This window comes from Passer domesticus, chromosome 14, assembly GCF_036417665.1.
Source record: "Passer domesticus isolate bPasDom1 chromosome 14, bPasDom1.hap1, whole genome shotgun sequence".
Taxonomy (NCBI): Eukaryota; Metazoa; Chordata; class Aves; order Passeriformes; family Passeridae; genus Passer; species Passer domesticus.
This window is the reverse complement of record NC_087487.1, coordinates 1,018,458-1,039,440: the sequence shown is the minus strand read 5'-3', so window position 1 is coordinate 1,039,440 and position 20,983 is coordinate 1,018,458. Positions and strand designations below refer to the sequence as shown.

Sequence of the window (20,983 nt, the reverse complement as noted above, 5' to 3'; positions counted from 1 at the left end):
ATATATATCCAGCAGTATACTAGACTTGCTAAAAGTATACAGTTTCACTGGTAAACTATATAAATAGTTATCAATAAATTATCATATACATAGTCACCAGTGTGTCTTCAGCCCTATGAAGAAATGAAGTTCTTCTTTATATGCTACTGAAAACATGTCACAGTGAGCCTTCGGAGGTTTCAAAGTCTGGTATGATGCTGATGGAGACAAAGAGGACATCTGGAGGAGAAAAGCAAAACAAGTAGTTGTCATAGATACCAGTGACCTCTAAAACTTCTGTGTTCTCATGTAACTCTCATTCTCCCCAAACAGGTTTTGATAGAGTGTGAAATTTCAGGATGTTGTATTCTGCAATTTATGAATGGGAGGGTGGGAGGTCTGTGCTGAGCAGACATCTGACACTGACTGGGCCCAGCACAGGCAAACCCTCAAGATAAGGAGAGACATGAGAATCTGAGCAGGTCCCTCACCTGAGGCACTTTAGGGGATCTGGTTATAAATGAGGAATGAAAGGCATGATGACAAGGTAATGGTGCAATTAGGAAAAAAAGAGAGAGGGCATTTTAAACCAGTCTAAACCAGACAAATTCTGTCATTAATGAGAATCTTTCACCTCCAGGTCATTGTATCGTGTGTCATGGGGAGTTGATTAAGTGAGAGTTTTAGGAACATGGGCGAAGAAAGAGGAGCACTGAATTTTTTTTATTTTTTTTTCTATTTGGGACTATTAGACCTGATGCATAAACACCAATTATCTATGTGCTGTCTGGGTATCAAAAGGGTAGCCAGGTTATTTCAGCTGTGCTCCTGTGGGTAAAAAGAGATGGAGGCAGTAGATTAGAGAGCTTTGACATTCCAGCAGTGTGTGTGCTCAGTTCCTCAAGGAAAGGAGTGCTCCATGCATCTTCCTGCTGTCTCCAGATGCCAGTGAAGAGCAGTCCCAGCAGACTGAGAGCTCTCTTCCATTTCCTGTCTGCCAGAGGAGCAGCTGCTCTGTGCCCAGGTGTGGGTGGGAAGGAGGGGGACAGTGGACACAGTGCAGCTGTCACACTGTAGAGATGCTGCTAGGGAAGAGAATGCTGATGAGAAAGGTTGTGCCTTTTTGTGAGCCACCATCTATCAGCATTAGCTCTATTTTATTTAGTTCTTCCTCTTCCCTCCTATTTCTCAGAGCTGTTTCCAGCACTCAGCATTTCTCTGACTGTGATGTATCTAACACCCAGCTCTGTTCCTGGAATTATCCCACTAATGCAGGAGAACTTGTTTATCACCTGTGTGATCAGGTGGATTGCTTAGATCAAAACTGGCAAGAAACCTAATGCAAGTAACCTTTCATGTTGCTAAATAGAGGAGGCAAATTTACCTGTACAGTGAGCATGCACTTAAGTAATCTTTGTGCATCTTTATGTGTTTTTAACTGCCGTACTTCAGCAGCTTTAAAAATCTTCCATGCTGCAGTTCGACTTCTAGCTTTATATCCAGTGTATTTTTATTCTCAATTCCTTAATTTCTTCCAAAAGTTTTGTGTCACTAGGGTGGACTGTGGCAGAGAAATCTGTCTTTGAGCAACATCAGTGTCTGAAAAGGATGAGGTTTTCTTCCCTAGTGTCAAAATTCCCTCTTTCAAAATCAGACTGTAGGATGTGTTGTGAGGGAATAGTTATTTTTAATAAACAGTTGTACTTCTGTGAGAAGCATTATCTAATCAGTAGTCTTTATTGACTAGAATCAGTATTATTTAATAATGTTCCCTATTGAGTCAACTTAGGGTGGTCTAGTCAAGTCTAGTTAAGTCTAGTAAACTTAAAGCCAGTGCTGTTCCCTTCTCCAGGAGCTTCTGTTCTTAGAGCCACCTCTGCCAAGGGCAGTTGAGGAGCAGCTGTGGGACAGTGATCTCAGGAGCAGGAGGGTTGGGGTGGGCACTCAGGGTAGGAACAGGGGATCATTTGGTGGTGTCTGAAGGCAATTCTTGCCCATGTCTTTTCAGTGGAGTGGAGGCATAGGATAAAACAGCACTCTTCTGGTTTTGACAAGAGGTTTCTCCCGCTTCGTAGAGTGGAGGAAAATAGAAAATTAGAGGGGAAAGAAAGGGAGGTGATTACAGTGGACCTTTGTGTCCACAAAGAGAGTTGATCTCACTTAAGTCAGCAGAATATGGTGGTTGAGAAGGGCTAAAGGCTGAGAAGCTGAATGTTTGTGGTAGAAAAGGAAAGTAAGTAAAGTGAGGTGATATCAGCAAAGTGACTGATCAGCAAAGATTGTGGAAAAAAATACATCTGTCCATGGTTTAAGTAGAGTTGATAATGATCAAAGTGTGAGTGAACCTGCTGTGGACAGAGAGATCTTGCTACAGGGGTGAAGAGCAGATTTTTTTGGACATATATTTCCAAGCTATTAGAAATTAAAGAAGGAACTTCAGCAGTTGTGATCTGAGGATCAGCAATGATGATGTGGTTAACCCTAAGGTTAAGGGATTTTTCAGTTTAAAAAAAAGTCACTACATGGTTTTCTTTATATTGACTTTGATTGAGTCCTGAGGAGGTTTTTTGATCCTGATCCTTCTATACTAATGGTAGAACGTTGATAATATTCTATTAGTCCCTGAGCTGCTGCATATATGCATTTATAAGAGGGGAACAAAGCCCAACAATTGGCCAGTTGGTTGCTGTGATATATGAATTGCTGTAAAACATTAACTGGGTAACATCACTGTCTTCTTGAATTAGTGTGTTCTACAGAGTTTACCTCTTCATGCTAAAAAGAAATTGTGTTGTTGCAGAGCAATCAAGATTACTATAAATCATCTAACTATGGCAAAATTCCATTGTCCTCCTAGCAGTATGCTAAAATAAACATTTACAGTCATCTTTCTTGTACAGTATAATACAAATTATCCTACAGCTCTTAGATCTCGTAACAAAAACTGATAGTCACAGAGAGCCAGATCTGAAGTTATTGTAATTGAAATTGTTTTATTGAACCCTTTCAGGAAGAGTATTTGAGTGATCACAACCTGCCTTTTGAGTGGTTTGATAGCAGAGAAGCAAAAATTGCTTCTTTTGCAAAGTTACCCAAACTGTTGTGGAACTGTTTTTTGTAATCCACTTTTTTCCTGTGTTTGTAGTTATGTGGTGAACATAGGACTGGTGGACAAGCTGTGTTGCTGTTTCCTGTCAGTCCAAGGCCCTGTGGATGAGAACCCCAGTGTGGCTGGTTTCCTGCAGAGCGCCACGGCCGTGCTGCACGGGATGTGCCAGCTGTGCTTGGCTCTCAGTGGAAGGTGGGTGCACTGCCTCTGGCAGCTCAGAACGTGTTGCTCAGGCTGGGGCCTCCTGCTGAGGCTGCCAGCCAGAGCTGTGAGACACACAGGGACAGAAACGTGCTGGAGATTTCCTCTGCTCACCCTCTTACCAGCAATCTGTTGTGAGTTACCGGCACTGAGCCTGCTTCTTACAAGCCATCTATCAGAGTTGCAAACTTTGCCTCCTTTACTCATCATTCCACACAGGCTTTTATCACTGATAGTTTGAAGTGTCCAGTCTCAAGGACTTCAAGAGGTATTTTATTATCACCTAAAGTCAACTTTTAATTGATTTGTCTCTATGATTTGTCTCCAGAGCAGCCTAATTCAGCTCTTGCTCTTTAAAATACCACTGTCAGTATGGGAATTCTATTTTCCATAAAGGAAGCTATTACTAGATTTGTCAGGGAATTTTCTAATGCAAAATGCTTGTTGTTGTAACCTAACCAAGGCTGTGGGAAGTGTGCATGAGGGTTTGTGCCTGCCAGCAAATCTCGACTTCTGTGGTCTGCAGTGTAGGACAGCCTGACACTCAGGGGGGAGTCAAAATTTCAGACCTTTGGGCTGCACTTACTAGAACCTACCACACCATTACTGTTACACATTTCAGGAAAAATCAAGGCAGGCAGAACTTCACAATGCATTCCTGAAGGATAAAATTATTCTAGGGTTGAAAAACTAGAGCTAATAAAACATAGGGTAAGAGACAAAGCTGTAGGTAAGAGCTGTAGCTGGTAGCCAGAGACACAAACACATGGAAAAAGAGCTGCAAGAAATATGAGCCCAAAGAGACCATCCCAACTTACTGAAATTTCCCTGTCTGAAAGCTGCCAACTTGACATTTTAAATTCCAGCAGAGCACTGCCAGAAGTCAAATACTCACTAAATAAAATAATAAAAACATCACCCCTCTGTTAGTGGAATAATAGTTCTAGCTCAGATTAAGTAATACAGTATTTGCAATTTCTGTAGCAGGCACACACTTCACCAAAATATTAGAGATCTTTGCACCCCAAAATAGCACAGCACTGCACATGTACATCCATCAAGAACATCTGTTCTTTGTAGCACCAGAATAATTTTGGGGGGTTGAGTGTTTTTCTTCACAGTTACACCAAGAAGTATCTGATCCTACCACCTCCATAAACAGCAGTGCTCTGGATTTTATCCAAAGGTGCTGGTTGTTCATGATTCCAGGTTAGATTGTTCATTTGAGCATGAAAATAAATGAGAGGAATGAACCTGGAGATTTCAAAACTGTTGTCTTTCACTTGAAGATCAAAAGCCTTGATGTAACTGATTAGAAGGGCAATTTAAATCACATGTCTTTCATCACCTGAGCCCCCTGTCATTTAAGCAGTGTATGCAGAGTGTAATTCTGTCTTGTTACAGAAGTCCTCAGTGCTGGAGGTGATTTAAATGGAAAAAGGTACTGCCAAACACAGATTAAGGTGGCAGAAACAGAGCTCAAATTTATTGAATTCTTAAATACATCACACTACAATAACGCATGATGTGTGATACCTGATTTGCAGCACAAAGGGCAGCCCTTCTGTGAGAAATACAGAAATACTCTTTCATTGCTGGTGAATGGTGGTGGTGGCATTGCAGCCTTTGCAGTGAGCTTTTCTCACTCTCCAGCTCAGCTGATACAGGCTTGAGCACCGCGCCAGCCTGCCTGTAAGAGCCCTCTGTCCATCCCAGCCACTCTGAGCAGCCAAGGGCTGAGCTCGTTACTGAGATTTGAGGAGCCCAGGAAGTATTTCAAGTGCTCTCTCACTGCAGCATGAAAATAAGTTTTGCCAAATTAATGGCAGGCTTTCACCATTGTTGCAAGAGCAATTTTAAAATGTTCTTTTCATATATCCTCCTATATAAGATGGGTCCAGGTTGGAACTTCTTTATGCTCCTCAGTGTTAACCGGGGGATGGGGATATAAAATTAATGTGATTTTTTTTCAGTAGAGCTTTTTCAGGCTGTTGTCTGTCACACAGCAGCTGTGGTAGTTCTGTCTGGCCTGTGTGCAGATCTCAGCACACAGCAGTGAGGGGCATCGTGGGAAACTGACCCAGGACAGCAAATACTGGCTGGGGTGCCAGGAACCACCTCAGGGCTCAAACCAGCCCAGCACAGCTGGGAAATCCTCTGTGAGCTGTGGGATCCTTCTCCTGTGCATTCAGGTCCCACCAGGTTGTAGGGAACTGTACTGCAGCTGTAATTGCCATGTCCCCAGAGGGCCAGAAGTTCTTGTTTAAAACTCAGGTTTTAAACAATGAAAAGGTCCAGTCCTGTGGGTACAAAGTATGTGTGGCCATTTCTGGTGCTCTGAGGTAGGAAGAGCTGTCAATCTAGACTTCTGTGCCTTCTTCAAAAGCACATCTTATAAAACTCCAAATTCAGCAGAGTATTTCTAAACCAAGCTCTGAATGATACCCGGTGTGTAGTTGGACAGTTCCTTCATGGGAAGAATTCTGTAGGCAGTGGAGAGATCTCAGTCAAGTCCCTCTCTGCATGTGCCTTTACGTGAGGCAAGGTGTCACAACAATAATGATTATTAGAGAACAGCCTCAAATTATTTGAGATATATATATATATAAATCAACATTATGTTTTAAATGAGGTCTGTGTTTGATATAATGTAGATGGTAAAATTTTAAGACATGAATTAAGAGACTTCTTTTATTACTGTGGTAGACTTTTAGGAATAAAAAAGTCCAAAATCATGGAGTTAGATACAGTAAAGAAAAGTCTTACTAATGTAGAAACATAAATTGGAGGATTTTCAATTTTATAATCATAAAATGTTATTGAAATAAGGGAATCTATTCTGAACATATGTTATAAACATACCCTATTATAAGAGAGGGATTTTCTTTTCATTAATGATCAAGGTCTTTAAAAAAGATTTAACTTTGATATTGATCTTACTTTTCAAATTACAATTTTTGATACTGGCTAATAAATGCTTGATTGATTCTTTTAATTGAAATTTTGCTGTGGATGGAATAGCACATTTTGCAAACACTGTGGAATACATAGAAAAGAACAATTGTTGAAAACCTTAATAACTCGTTATCCTGTTTCAAGCTTGTTTTGATACTTTTTGTCCCCTTCTCTTACCCAGTGAGAATCATTGAGGGTGACTTGAGACCTCCAACTGGAAGTCCCATTTTTCTGATGCTGTTTTGCATCTATAGCTAAGAGTGGAGGTGAGAGCTCCTTCCTCCCTGATGAGTTTAAAAAAAAATGGTGCACGAGAGCTGAAAACAGGGATTTGTTGGGAGAAATCAGAAAATGCAGCAGGTCTGAATATTGAGCTCTCTCTGCTGAGCAGATGAACCTGGCATTTGATACTTAGGCTTGAAAATTATGACCCTGGTAATGTTTAACTGACTTTTGCTCGCCATTAGGAGTAACAGTAGCCAGAATTGAAAACAGAGACATTTTAATTAAAATAAATAATGAAAATATTAAATATACTTTATATGGAGTAGCAGTGGGTTGTGTGGCCATAGAGACCTCTTGAAATCTGTGTGGAATTGCAGAAGGCCAGTAGCAATGTTCAGGATGACAGCCCTGTTTTCCAGAGTGTATCATTGTGAGCATGAGAGGTTCAAGGCCTGTTTTGGGCCCTCAGGTCCTGACTACACATCTGGAATGTGCTTGGCTTGTGCCCACAGGACAGAAAACAATGAGCAGGCCTGGAATGCAAGGAGCATTAATAAAGGCATGGCCCTGCTGCCTCAGCTCAGCCTGTGCTAAAAGCAGGGGAACACTAACGAGGATCTGCATGGCAGGTCCTTTATCAGCACAGCAAAGGTTTTGCTTGTGTGCCTGTCTTCTCCTGTGCTGCCCACTGTTCATCCAGCCTAGATCCCATTTTTCCTCATTCTCTGGACCTACAGTTGCTGTCCCAGAAGTTTATTTGTTGCTCTGTGGAGGGCTAGAGTTAATGCCTTGTTTCACTTTTGCCCATGAGTGTGAGTGAAGAAACTCCCACTGACACAGAGTTAATGCTGGGGAAACAAAGGGCAGCACTGCAGCGTGAGAGTCAGTCACTGGGGCAGAATGTTCTCCCCAGGAGCAGGACAGTAGAGAGCAGTAACACACATACAAGGAGGATACTGCATTGCGCATAAGGGAATATTGCAAATAATAGTCCCTCCAATTATGTAGGTCCTTGGGAATACCAGCTGTTCAAAGGTTTTGCTGTTTTCTCTATTTAAGAATTGCCTTCAAGCTTTCTCATTACCCCAGGAAAATCCAGAGCAGTGCAGTAATTAAATAGCTGCTGTTCTGTCCCAGAGCAGTGGTAGGGTGTGTAAATGTGTGTCAGCAGCTGATGGAGCTGTGCTTACCAGCTGCAGAGGCAGAAAGCTGCAGATGCAGGCTCTGAGCCAGGGGAACGGTGCCTGTCCTGTCCCAGGTGCACAGGGCAGTGGGCAGGGCTGGGCTCAGTGTTCTTACAGTCATTAAGATAATGTCAGTTTTGGCTGCTGGATGGAGATTCAGATGCAAGTCTGTCTGATCCTTGGTTTTGCTTCTCACCACTTCCAAGGGCCAGCAGCTCCAGCAAGCGGTGTTAAAGTAACTCCAGCTTGTGTCTGAAGTTACTGGAAGGCTTCAGTTCATCATTCTGTGCAGCACTGCAGTCCCTGCTTGACAGGGGGAATTGCAGCAAGGTCTGACAGGTGCTAAATACTTCCTTGTTCTTCTTTTATTATCATTTGACCTCTTTATTTTGACATCTCTTTCTAAATAAAATAATTTAGAAGCAAAAAGTACTGATGATAGTTTTTAAATCCTAATAATAAAAAGCCCCAACAGATTATATTCTAAGCCTCTTGGAAACTCATGTTTTCATTTCACTCCATGTTTTTAATCAGGAGTATATATTTCAAATATACAAACATTATAATGTATACCCTTAGAGAGGCTTGTCTGCTTGTTAGCTCAGCCAGTTTTTAAAACAATATATTTTAAGATATAAACAGTTTGCTCATATTGAAGCTTGGAGAAATTGTAGTTTTATACTTGTTCTGCAGAGTATGCTGTTTCTTATCAAGCCGTATTGAATCCCTGTTTTTAATAAATAATGGTGTATTTTAAGCAACAAAGTAACACTGCTTAGTATCTTTCTTTCTTTCTTGTGATAGATATATCTACGTTTTTAATTCTTAAACTCTTTTTGTAAGTCACAGATCGCATACCAATTCCTGAGACCCATTGATGGCCAAGGTAAAAATCACAGTGGCAACCCATAATGAAAAGTCTGTGCATTTCATTAAACATTTTTTTTTAAGATCATGCAGGTTGTTTGACTGTAATAGAAATATTTGTCTATTTTTCTGTGTTTATATTTAACACATAATTATTGTGACTGGTAAAGTTTGAAAGCCTGTTTGTTTTCCCAGCTCTATCAACCAATGTTAAAAATCCAGTGGGTCTTACTTCCCTTCAGGGATTAATTGAAGGGGTTTTGTCCATAGTGACTATTTTACTTTTGCAGCTGTTACAGACTCAGAGACAAAATTTCTTTAAACAGGAGAATTAAAAGGAATTGCAGCTCTAGGAATCTGATCTCTTAACTTCAGTTGTGTAAAGTCTTGTTTTCTGGTGTGACATTGTCATCTTATGAAGGATTTTGGGGGATTTGCTTTAGTCTGTCTCAACAGAACTGAATTTTCATTGGGCTTATTTTTTGAGGTGAACTAAAAGTCTGCTAAAGGTATGAAACCCAGTGTTGTGCAGACTTGACAAAAATCACTCAGAGCAGTAGAGGCAGAGGTTCATGCTTTATTTTACATCATTTCATGTAGGTTTTTTTTCTCTTCTAGAGCCCACAGCACGTACAAGTAACTTCTTTTACCTTTTTATTGTAAACATTTAGGCTTAAAGCAGTGCAACCAACAGTTCACTTCAACAGGAGCCAGTGTTCTGTTCACATACACGTTCGCTGTAGTACAGGCAACATCCAAAATAAATTCTTTGTGGCAGTTCCTTCAATCCATCAAATCTAAATACAGGTTTTTAATTACTCTTTAACAGTTTTGTTTTATACAAATTTCTGTACAAATTTCAAAATTTTTCATCTTTTCTGTGAAAAAACTAATGCTTGCATTTAGTTATTTTACAGTTGACTTTTTAATGTATATTTTGATTCATTCTCTGCCCCAGAGCAGCACAAAATGGTAAAAGGATTTCATCCAGCAATGTAAGCTTTCTCATATGGAATTGTTTAAAAATAATGATGGAGTGAGAGTTGAAAGCAAGCTAACTTTAACCTTGGGTAAAATTGGTCAATCTTCTGATTGCACAGAGTCGGAAAAAAATTCTGTGAGGTATCATATGCAGTAATTAATTTGGGGTTATCATTTGACTGTGAGTGTACTTTTCTGTTTTGTACAGCTGAAAAAGCTAAGAGTGAAGTTAGGAAATACTAGTTGGCAGGACGAGCTGTGCTCTCATGTGATCCTGTGGCAATAAACATTCTAGTTAGTCGAGTGTAACTAAGTGATGGTTAGCACATTTTGGCTACTGCATCCTGCAGAACAAATCCTTGGACACCAAAAGGCATTTTGGAGTGAGGGATACCAGGGAGCCCAGACCCACAGAGCAGAGCTGTGCACAGGGTGGTCCCAGAGCTGCCAGCTCTCCCTGCTCCTGCAGCCATCAGGGCTGTGCCTCCCTCCCAGGCAGGCTGGTGTGCCAGCACACCTGGAACTTTGCAGCAGGGATCTCCAAAGGCACAGCTGGCAGAGCCAGGTGGTGGCTCAGGAAGTGTCTCTGCTGACTCCATTCACACACACTCACTTAGAGACCACAGAGCTTCAAAATGAAGATTTGGGGCATGGATTCCAAAGCAAAGCCCTGCCATAAATTGTTGTGCAGCGTAGCCCCACCCAAACACACGTAGAACTCTAGGGGTTTTTTCCACTTTTTATTCTTTGTGGAGTAAATCTTAGGGTCTTAAGGACAACAGGCACAACTATGTTGCTTTTGTTCTTACTGTGCTTTACTAAAGATCTGATTCTTCTGTCACAGACTTGTGGACTACGTCTGCAGTGTGGAGTGGTTTTTGTGCAGCATAGGTGTCCCTGAAGTAGGCCTGGGACATTGATCCTGGGGGTAGCAGCAGAGGGTGCAACACTGAGTAGCTTTTTCAGCAGCACTGAATGTTCACAGACTGTAAATAGAAATAACTCAGAAATGGTACCCACAAGTGCTGATTTCAGATGAGACCACTCCTTACATCATCTGACCTATTGCTTTGTAAAGGTACAGATGTGAGGGGACAGTGGTGGAAACAGATGGGTGCCAGTAGTGCAAGTTGTGTACAGCCCAAACACTGTCCTGTCATCCTCAGCTGAGCTCAGGGCTGCTCTGGGACCTGGGCAAGGCAGGTTCATCATCCTGCTCTGCCTCTTTCCCTCTCTGTGGTCCGTGGAGGTGATGGAGGGCTGCTAACAGACAGAAATTCTCATGGACAGACATTGCTTTGGGTAAGGTGATGCTTTCTTCCCTGCTTTATTTGCTTCACTAGGAAGAGTGAAAATGACAAAACAAAGTGATGGTTGCCAAAACTTGGTCGTTGCTGAGCTCATGGTTTAGTTTCTCTGTTGAAGAAGTCTGTCTGCAATTGTAAAAAGCAGGATTAGTCAGCCTGCCTAGAATCTGTGCTGGAAATGTCTCTGGAGCCAGTGTTTGTAACAGAGGAGTGCAGGGTGCTCCTGGTACAGATACAGGAGAGATTATTGAGAGCTGCTCTAGTCAAGGGAAAGCTCCTTCCTGGTTCTGCTCAACAGGAATATTCTGAGTCCTCTGAGTACCTGGTCTTTGCTTTCTTAAACTGAGGTCTTCAAACTTACAGATGATTTTAGAAAATGGTTCTGATTTTCACATCCTTTTCCTTTGCTTTTAGTAGTTATAAAAGGGGAAAATACCCTCATTTAAGTTATCCTTTTGTAATGCTTTCTCATATAATCTGTCATATTTTCCTTTAGTTATAACAAAGAATCATATATACACTCAATCTTTGCAGTCTCTTTTGATATTGACACTTTCTTCCTTTTTTTCCTTTTTTTTTTCTTTTTTTTTTAAGATGGAAACATAGTAGGTGAGATAAAAACCAGTCCTTGATGTAGCATATTTTCTTTGTTACTGTTTGCTGTGTTTTGTTATTTTAGTGTTTCCTTTGTTTACCAATATTGACTAAATATGTTTCCAAAATGAAATTCATGTAGTTTATGTTATGGGTTTGAATTAGAATCAGAGAACATAAAAGTTGCTGAATTATTTTGGGGCTTCACTTTGTGCTTGCCTACCCTCCACACATTATTTAGCCTCCAGGGTAGTGATATTCTGAGTCTTCCTTAGTAGTTGTTCCTTAGTAGTTGTTCTGCATAATCTTCTGGATTATTAATAATGTGAAAAAACACGAGTGGTAAAAATCATGAAGGATTGTGTGAAGTGTTTTTGGAAGTCTGGATGTAAGAATGGAAAAGGCAGTCCTGAGTTACTTGCCTGTCTGTGCTGATATCTGAGATAACCAAAAACCTTCTCCATTATTTTATGTGCACACCCAAAAGGTGGCACAGAGACCCAGTTCCCGTGTGCACGAGCTGTGCTGGTTTGTGCTTGCCTGTGCTTTGCTGCCCTGCTGCAGTCTCCCATAACAGCATCTGACTGAAGTAAGCAGCAGAGTGTTTTCCTACTGCTCCACACTTCGTTCTTAAATTCCTGCAGACCCATTTGATTAAGATCATCTGTTCCCAGTAACTTACTTTGCTACTTAGGTAGGCAGTTTGTTCCAGTGCCTGCAGCCCATCACTGTGGCAGGAGAGACTCCAGGGAGTTCTCCCACTGCTGCTGGCTGCTTTGCAGGCAGCAAAGGTGAGAGCAGGCTGCTGACCCAGGCAGGGCTTGCACGGAGCCCCTGTGTGCTCCCAGTGTCCCCAGGATCACGGGCACAGGATGTGAGGCAAGATCCTGAACGATACAGCTGCACTGCAACTAGAGAGAGCGTGAGACGGTGCCCTAATTCCTGCGGGTGTTTTCTGGAAGTGCTGTGGTTTCGGGGCGCTGGAGGCACCCCTGGCTCCCAGCTGAGTGTTCCTCGGTCCCGGCAGGTCGTGCAGCGTGTTCGAGAGCGGCCGGCCGGAGCCCACGGGGCTGAGCGCAGCGCTGCAGGCCACGGATCTGGTGGGGGTGCTGCACATGCTCTACTGCGTCCTGTTCCACGGCCCCATCTCGGACCCGAGCCCGGCCGGCCCCAAGGACAGCTACGCCGCCAGCACCGTGCAGGTGGCCATCCAGAGCCTGCGCTTCTTCAACAGCTTCGCTGTTCTCGACCTGCCTGCCTTCCAGGTAACTGATGTTTCAAAACTTCTCCTGGTGGGAAAGTGTTCATTATTGGTTATGTCTTTGGACTAAGTTTTGTTCTTAAGATCTTAGTTATTGAAGGAATTTTTAAATGTTAGGTTTCGTGCATAAAATTTCTAACTATTGTTATGTCTACCATATAGCTGATGAATTTAACCAAAAAGTGGAAATTTAGAATACTTTAAATGCTGAATCCAATCCATTATGTTTTCTAACTTCTTTTTTGCTTGTTTCTAGCAAAGTGCTTTTTATATTTATTAAGCCCCAAAAGTGTAAAAAGGAAAATCTCAGTCAAAAGGATGAAATAAGTTTTTCTTATGTGAAAGGATTCACTTGTGTTATAACCATGTATTATATTTTCCAGTGCTTTCAGGGGCCACTTGATTTAAGATTGTGCAGCTGAAACTGATAATCGCTTGATATAATTTCTTTAAGAAGTAAAATTTTGTTGACCAAAAATTGGAAAATATGTTTTCATAATTTTTATTAAATCAAAAAACAAAGCTGCATTTTGAGTCCTGGGAAGGACTGCTTACCTTTGTCTGTGAACAGAGTTCAAGTGTAAATGAATGATTTTGCCCTACAAATACTGGTATATTTCTCAGGTAAGCTGGTAAAGTTTTATTGCTAATATAAAACACCTGTCAGAAGGCATTGTTTTGAAAACACATTTAGCAGCATCAATCCTCCACAATTCAACAGAACAGGTTTCTTTTTCATTTAATGTATGAATTAATTTAATTTAATGAATTTCATTCATTTGTAGTATGCTGTACCACACTCTCCATCTGAAATCATTAAATTCAATGAGAGCTTTTCACAAGTGAAGAATTTAGTGTGGCTCCTTCAGTTGGTGTTTCTTGTCATGGAATTTCCGTGCGTTTGGTATCATCTGCATCAAAGATTCTGTGTGCAGCAGAGTTCATCTGCACCTGCAGCACCAGTTCAGGCAGGGTTTCTTTGCAGAGACAGAAGCAGGATATTGAGTGCAGGTTGATTACACACTACACTGAATGCATTTCTTCTGTCAGTCAAGGCAGTTCCCTCCTAGCCCTCGTTCAGCACTCTGGGTTTGGGACAGACTGGCTGTCCATGTGTTGCTGTAGGTGTTAGAGGTGCATGGAGAGTCAGCCTGGAGCTGGAACAATCCAGTTTGCAGGGGAGCTGGAGCAGATCACACTGGCTGGAGGGCTGCTCCCTGCTATCCCAAGAAATTGCTGTTAATTTTTAAAACACCATCTCCTGCTTGCCCTGTCTGTATTTATCCCTCTAGCCATGCCTTTACATCCCAGCACTTACGAGAAACAGTTAGCATTAACTTACAAACCCCGTGGTCTGTGTTAGTCTGTTCTACCTGAAGTGGTGCAAGTCAGTAACTATTGCATGAAGGGTGGCCAGAACCCCAGCAGTGGGAGCTGCTTCTCTCAGTTCTTGGCCACAGGGCTCTCCCAGGAGGTGTCCAGCTGTTTGCTGGACCGTGGGCATGGTGCTGTTGTGATAGACAGGCACCCTGGGGTAGCCTCAGCAGCTCTCCCTCGCCATGCATTAATGTGATTTGTTTCTGTAGTGTTAAAAATGACATCCACCTGAGGCAGTTTGCTGGACACTGACCCCGTGGGCCATGACAGGCTGGCGAAAGAAGAGGGAAGAGCCTCCTGTGTGATCATTATCTCTAAGGAGTAGTTTTATCACAAATTGGTAGGACTGTGGAATAGGAGGTTCTGATTAGCACAAGAGGTCTGGTATTCTCGAGTTTGTATTAGCACAGATGGCTCATGGGTATATATTTCATTTAATTTGACAATATAAACAATTGAAAGATGGTAGTGAGAAAGAGCACAGGGTCCTGAGCTGATATTAATTCTGGCTAAAAAGGAAGCCTAGTTTCCTTGAAAAATTAGTTTAACTTTTGTACACAAACTCAGGTGCCCTGTGACCTCTTGTTATCAGTGGAGGTTAAACCCAGAGTACTGGGTCACAACATGCACAGACAGCACTAATTAAATAAGGATGGACCTGAGGACATGGCATTTACATGACATAAAGCAGTAAATGGTGGCTGTGTTGGGCATTAAATTTTGAAAATACACTGACTTACCAGAATGAAGTTCAAGATCGAAAGCAGCCACAGCTGAGCCTGGTTCCATTGTCAAGGATCCTGCTTTTGCTGGGTGTATTTGGAATTCAGCAGGACTAAACTATGCCACAGCCTGGGATTTATTTATATGTATTTACCACAGGCTACAAGGTAGAAAATAAAGAAAACACTGAAATGAAAGAGATTTTCTCAGGCCTGCACTGCTGTTTCATTAGAGTTAGGAGACTGTCATGCTCATTCCTTGTGCTTTAGTTTTCCCCTTTGACCCTGTGTCGCTCTGTCTGCTTGACATGTTTATTAAATAGAGGCTGTAGGCTGCACAGATAAAATCTAATTCTGAATCTCCACGTTACAGCTATTTGCCTACTTTTAAAAAACATCCCAAGAAGCTTTGCAGCTGAGTGTTCTCTCCTTTTGGATGTTTCTAACTTTTTGTAATGTTTGAAAAGTCATTATTTGTTATTAATCATTGTATTCCATTTAGAGTGTGAGTTATTAATGAGAAATGCATTTTGCTCTGTTGCAGAAATGAAGATGGTTTAGTATCTTTTGCTTTTTTCTAATAGATATTACTAAATATTCCTGGATCATGTAATGTATGTCAAATGAAATGGTCAACCTAATGCTGCCATGAGCGTCAGATAAGCAGAATCCAGTTTTTCCTGTGTCCCTTGAAAATTTGAATTTATTCTTGCTTCTGTGGCTTTTAATATTATATTCCAGTTGTGAACAGTAAGCAGCTGAAAAAAGAGATCTGATTGTGGCCTTTCACAAGGAAGAACATAGTCTGTACTTTGCAAAAACACCCCAGAAGGGTGCAGTTGATGTGTGTGCAATTCACACAAGTTCTAAAACATACTGCTGGAGTGTGATTTCTGTTTCTTGGTCTATTTTTCAGTCGATTGTGGGAGCTGAAGGGCTGTCCCTGGCCTTCAGGCACATTATCAGCTCCCTGCTGTGGTACTGCTCTCAGCATACCTGTGAAGGATTGCTGCACGAAGTCATCATTTGTGTGGGCTACTTCACTGTAAACAACCCAGATAACCAGGTAAGGCAAATGGAGAAGGGGAGCAGAAGTTATCAAGGGCACATTTAGTCCTGGGTCTCTCATTTCGTCAGGAAGCTCATCCCCTCAGCATTGGTTTTGAAGCACTCGGGATTCCTGCGAGCACAAACGGATGTGTTTGCAAAAGAGAAGCTGAAGTTGTGTGTTAAGACAAAGACATTAATTTTGTGTGTCCATAAGCAAACTCCATTTGTAGTTCTTGTGCTGCCATTGCATTGATTTGAACTGGCCTTGCACCCTGCCAAGGCATACTTAGCCACTGATATTTTTAATTCTAAGTTAGCTTCATATCAGCGTGATCAGATGGTTGTGGTACCCAAGTTAAACCTTTTTAAAGCCAACTAAGCTACTCTCCCATGAAGACTTGTCCTTGGATGCCAGTGTAGCTGTCTCCCTGCTTGCCAGTGCTCATGTTTAAGCCATTCTTCTCCATTAATCTTTTCAGTCATAAACTAAGTGCCCTATTCAAGAAACAGTGGAAATTCCCCTTTAGCTTCCTTGACTGTTGTCCACTTCTGCCACTGGACTCTGTGACCTCTCTTACTGGCTTATAAAGTAACACAGCCAAAAAACTCAAAAAATATTTCAAATTTATCAGTCTTAAAAAATCTCCTGGTTTCCTCAGCTTATATGTAACATCTCAGGGTGTATTGGGCAGGGCTTGGCACTGGCTCTTGGAATATGAGAAGTTGACTCTGAATGTGTAGGTGCCCACATGTTGGGTACAATTCAGCTGAATGCTGCATTTTGGGAAGGTACTGACTGTGTTCTCTCTCTGTGCTTGTTCCCTGTTCTGCTCAAATTTGGGATAGGGGTTCAGGGTGAGGAGCTCAGTACCCTCAGGTCAGCTGATGAGCAGGAGGAAGTGTTAAAACTTGTCAGGAAAGGTTTTGGAGAAAAGCTGCTCTGTAGCATTCTTACAGTTATTGACTATAATTGGAGCACTGAAATATCTCAAAGCAGACAGTGCTGTCACAAGTATTATATAATTACATAGTGGTGTTTCTGTGGGATTGGCCACAGCTGGAGAGAGGATGCTGCAGCCTCCCTACCCTATGTGACCAAAATCCCACTCAGGATCTGGAGCTGCCTGTTGGCAGCACCTCAGAGGGGTCATTTTTAACCCTGTGTGCTGCTGCTGCCATTTTGGGTCCCTCTGCTGCCCGATGGGTCGAGCTGGCTCCCAGAAGTGCCAGCAAACCGTGGTGTCGTCTCTCTGCAGCTCAGCTATTTCTGTTCTGGCACACAAGTCCAAACAGATGTGATTCATTGCATGGAGGACTTGGCACTGCAGGAGCAGTGCTGCAGAGGGGATTCCTGCAGCACAGGGGAATCCTGCAGCACAGGTTCCTGCAGCACAGGGGTTTACAGCAGCACAGGGGGTTCCTGCAGCACAGGGGGTTCCTGCAGCACAGGGGGTTCCTGCAGCACAGGGTCCTGCAGCACAGGGGGTTCCTGCAGCACAGGGTTCCTGCAGCACAGGGGGTTCCTGCAGCACAGGGGGTTCCTGCAGCACAGGGTCCTGCAGCACAGGGTCCTGCAGCACAGGGGGTTCCTGCAGCACAGGGGGTTCCTGCAGCACAGGGGATTCCTGCAGCACAGGGGGTTCCTGCAGCACAGGGTTCCTGCAGCACAGGGTCCTGCAGCACAGGGGGTTCCTGCAGCACAGGGGGTTCCTGCAGCACAGGGTTCCTGCAGCACAGGGTCCTGCAGCACAGGGGGTTCCTGCAGCACAGGGTTCCTGCAGCACAGGGTTCCTGCAGCACAGGGTCCTGCAGCACAGGGTCCTGCAGCACAGGGGGTTCCTGCAGCACAGGGTTCCTGCAGCACAGGGGGTTCCTGCAGCACAGGGGGTTCCTGCAGCACAGGGTCCTGCAGCACAGGGTTCCTGCAGCACAGGGTTCCTGCAGCACAGGGTCCTGCAGCACAGGGGGTTCCTGCAGCACAGGGGGTTCCTGCAGCACAGGGTCCTGCAGCACAGGGTCCTGCAGCACAGGGGGTTCCTGCAGCACAGGGGGTTCCTGCAGCACAGGGGATTCCTGCAGCACAGGGGGTTCCTGCAGCACAGGGTCCTGCAGCACAGGGTTCCTGCAGCACAGGGTTCCTGCAGCACAGGCTCCCTGCAGCACAGGCTCCTGCAGCAGTGCCAGCCTGCCGTGCCAGCAGTGCCGGTGCCTGGGAAGCTCTGGCTGGGGCAGCGGGCACCGGGCCCTGGGGGTGCCTTGGCTGGGGCTGGGCTTCCCAGCTGGGTCCTGGAGCCTTCAGCTTGTGCTCTTGGGGCTGAAGGTGGCCTCTGCAGCTCTCAAAGTCAGGTTTGGGGTTTCAGTCAGACAGTCATGCTGTGTCAGTCCTTTAAGTACCCTAAAAGCTCTCTTTTAGGGTGGTTTGCTTTGGAGGCGATGTCGGATGTCGTGACATTACATTTTATGTCATTTCTAATATTCCTCATTAATAGGATTTTACCTGAGGAAGAGACATTTGGGTTTGGCTTTTTTGTCTAAAAAAGCATTTTGAAAAACTGAAGCTTTCCTCACTCAGGTACTTGAAAAATACTGGGAAGGATTTTTAGTGAAAGGAAGTAATTTTTCTTTTACTACCAGGCAAAGTAGTATGACTTGCTTATGGTCATTATTTTAAGGTGCTCTTTGTGTTGTGACTTCTACTAGACAGGCTGCTTTTCATGAAGGGGGAAGTGCTTTCTATTCATTCAGTTATGGTTTAATTTTTTATTATGTTAAGAGCTTCCAATTTTTTCTTCCGTTGTTGATCATCTGGGGAGTCCTACTAAAAATAAAAAATTGGTCTCACAGTGAAAGTTTTCAAATAGTAGGCTTGAAGTTCTGGCAAGTACAGTGTAATAAAAATAGATACACTAGACTTGAGCTATGAAAACAAATTTCTATAAAGCCAGATAGCTCTATTTAGTATTTGAATCAACTTTAACTGAGTCCATAACTGACATATTTCAAGGCTGCAGTCAAATGTGCATTTGTTTGGAAACATTTGTAGTTTAAAGTAATTTCCTTTCTAAATTTGTATTTCTTATTGCAAATGGAGGCATGTTTCATTCCTTTCAATACTCAAAACAGAAAAGGACAGACAGTTGTTTGGAGTTTTCAGCATCCCTTTTTGTGGTTCCTTTGTCCATCCACATCAACAGATAAATATCCAAAGCAGCATACTGGAAGAAGGGAAAAAAGGCAACTTAAAAAAAAAAAAAAGCAAAGCAGTTCCCCAGTTTAGAGAATAGCTAGATTTCTAAAACAGAAATGTTACAGCCTGTGAACCTCAGCACTGACCTTCTGTAGTAGTACTGTGATTTAAGTAAGTGAACTACTACCACTATGCAGTCAAAATCATAAGAGGGCAATTTCCTAAATATTTCACATTCATAGAACAAAATCTTCCAAGAGCATCATATGCCAGTCATTTAGTATAATACAGGTTTGGCTTCATTTATTATGCTGTCTGTAGAAGTCTTTAGAGTTAGTTGAGTAGCAGATGAAGAAGGAAGGAGGAATGTTCTTTTCTTTTGTGCAGCTTGGAGCCTGAGATTTGCCAGCTCCAGGAGCCCTCGCCCCTCCTGCTGGGTCCCACACAGAGGCTCTGCTCTGCCTGGGCTCCCACTTGGTGTTTGCACCACGCCTGGCTCCTGGGCCAGCCCCAAGTGATTCTGTCGAGGAGCACTGAGGACAATGGATTCCTGAGGAACACATTCCTCAGTGTTTTGATAGTGCTTGCTCTGTTTATTTTAAAAAGGCTGTGATTTTGCTGACTCTGCCCACATATAATATATTAGTAATATTCCCTTCCTTCGTTCCTATTTTGTTTTAACATTCATAAAGCTGTTCCAGGGCAGCTGCTGTCACTGAAGAAATAAATCAGTTATGGAAGTGCAAACTGCAGAAGGCAAGGAGTGTTTCTTTAGTATTTGAAGCTTTGCAAGGCCAGTGGTGAGGCCTGAGCTGCCCTGTCTGTTCTGTATCCATGGCCCATGTTTGCCACAGAGCCAGACAGCCCCTGCTCACAGCCCAGCTTCACTGGGCATCTGCTCCTTGGGAGGGTCAGCAGGGAAAAGGCATTCTCTTGTTCTGGCCACCATTTAATCTGCTGCTGTACAAAAACAGGTCCCTTGACACCAAGGATGGACATGTAGAGCTGAACTGTGTAATAAAAATAATGTCCAATCTTTCAATAGCCAACCCCACTATATCAGACTGTAGAATTACAGTTTCTAATTAAAATATTCTTGTTAATTTAAATTATCCTTCTATTTCATTACATTTTATTCCCTTTTATTGTTTGATTTAATTAGTATAATGAATATAATTAGCATGTGCTGTCAAATAACCTTATTTGCATATTATATTGAATAATTGAATGTGGTCCTGTAATTAAATTAACAGGAATGACAGATGATTTGCTTTCTTTCACATTGCTGCATTGGGAATAGAAATCTTTCCATATTCATTGCAGCTAGGGAATATTTTTCATCTGAAAAGTCTTCACAAATCAGATCCTCAGACTCAGGATCTTGCTGATAGGCTCCAAAAGAAGTTGCATTGTTCGTTTGCATTGCTGTGCCTTTATTTAAATAAAAATAGCTTTTTGTTATGCCAGTCTTTGGTACTTCTAGAGTACTCTAGAAGGATCCCACCAACTTTAAGGGTTTGTAAGATATGAACTGTATGCTTTTAGAAGATACTGTTGTTAGACTGCAAAATAAAATCTCTGCTGAAAGAGTTAGGAAAAAATGTGTGCAGCTTTTCAGAAATTTGTTATAAAAATAGGCTTGTAGATAGAAGTAAAAAGTTCTCTCAGAAGTTTTTCAAAAATTTACATGCACACCATGTGTCCTTGAAGGAGGGACTTCATTCCCAGAAGTCTTCCAGCTGCATGTCTCACTTACTTCTCTGTCCTCAGACATTTGTGTCCACAGCAAGGTCTGTTACTATAAACTCAATAATTGAAATGTTAATATCTAATGATCCATATGCTGAAAATAGAAGCACATGGAATTAGATGTAATAGTATCAGTCACCTACTAAAAATTACTCCTTGCTATACAGGTGTGGAAAATTAGTTGCAAAACACGTTTTAGGCATCCCAGCTAACTCCAGGTAAAGGAGTAAGGAGC

General features: G+C 42.6%; 1 protein-coding gene across 6 annotated transcripts in view; it reads left to right on the top strand.

Moving 5' to 3' along the window:
* Window positions 1–20,983, top strand: part of SCAPER (S-phase cyclin A associated protein in the ER) — a 138,792-nt gene that overhangs the window by 102,307 nt on the left and 15,502 nt on the right. For all 6 annotated transcript variants that reach the window (XM_064389663.1, XM_064389664.1, XM_064389662.1 and 3 more), the window contains 3 exons: window positions 3,125–3,280; window positions 12,430–12,667; window positions 15,679–15,828. In XM_064389663.1, coding sequence (XP_064245733.1) covers window positions 3,125–3,280; window positions 12,430–12,667; window positions 15,679–15,828 — 544 coding nt within the window. The remainder of the gene's footprint in view (window positions 1–3,124; window positions 3,281–12,429; window positions 12,668–15,678; window positions 15,829–20,983) is intronic.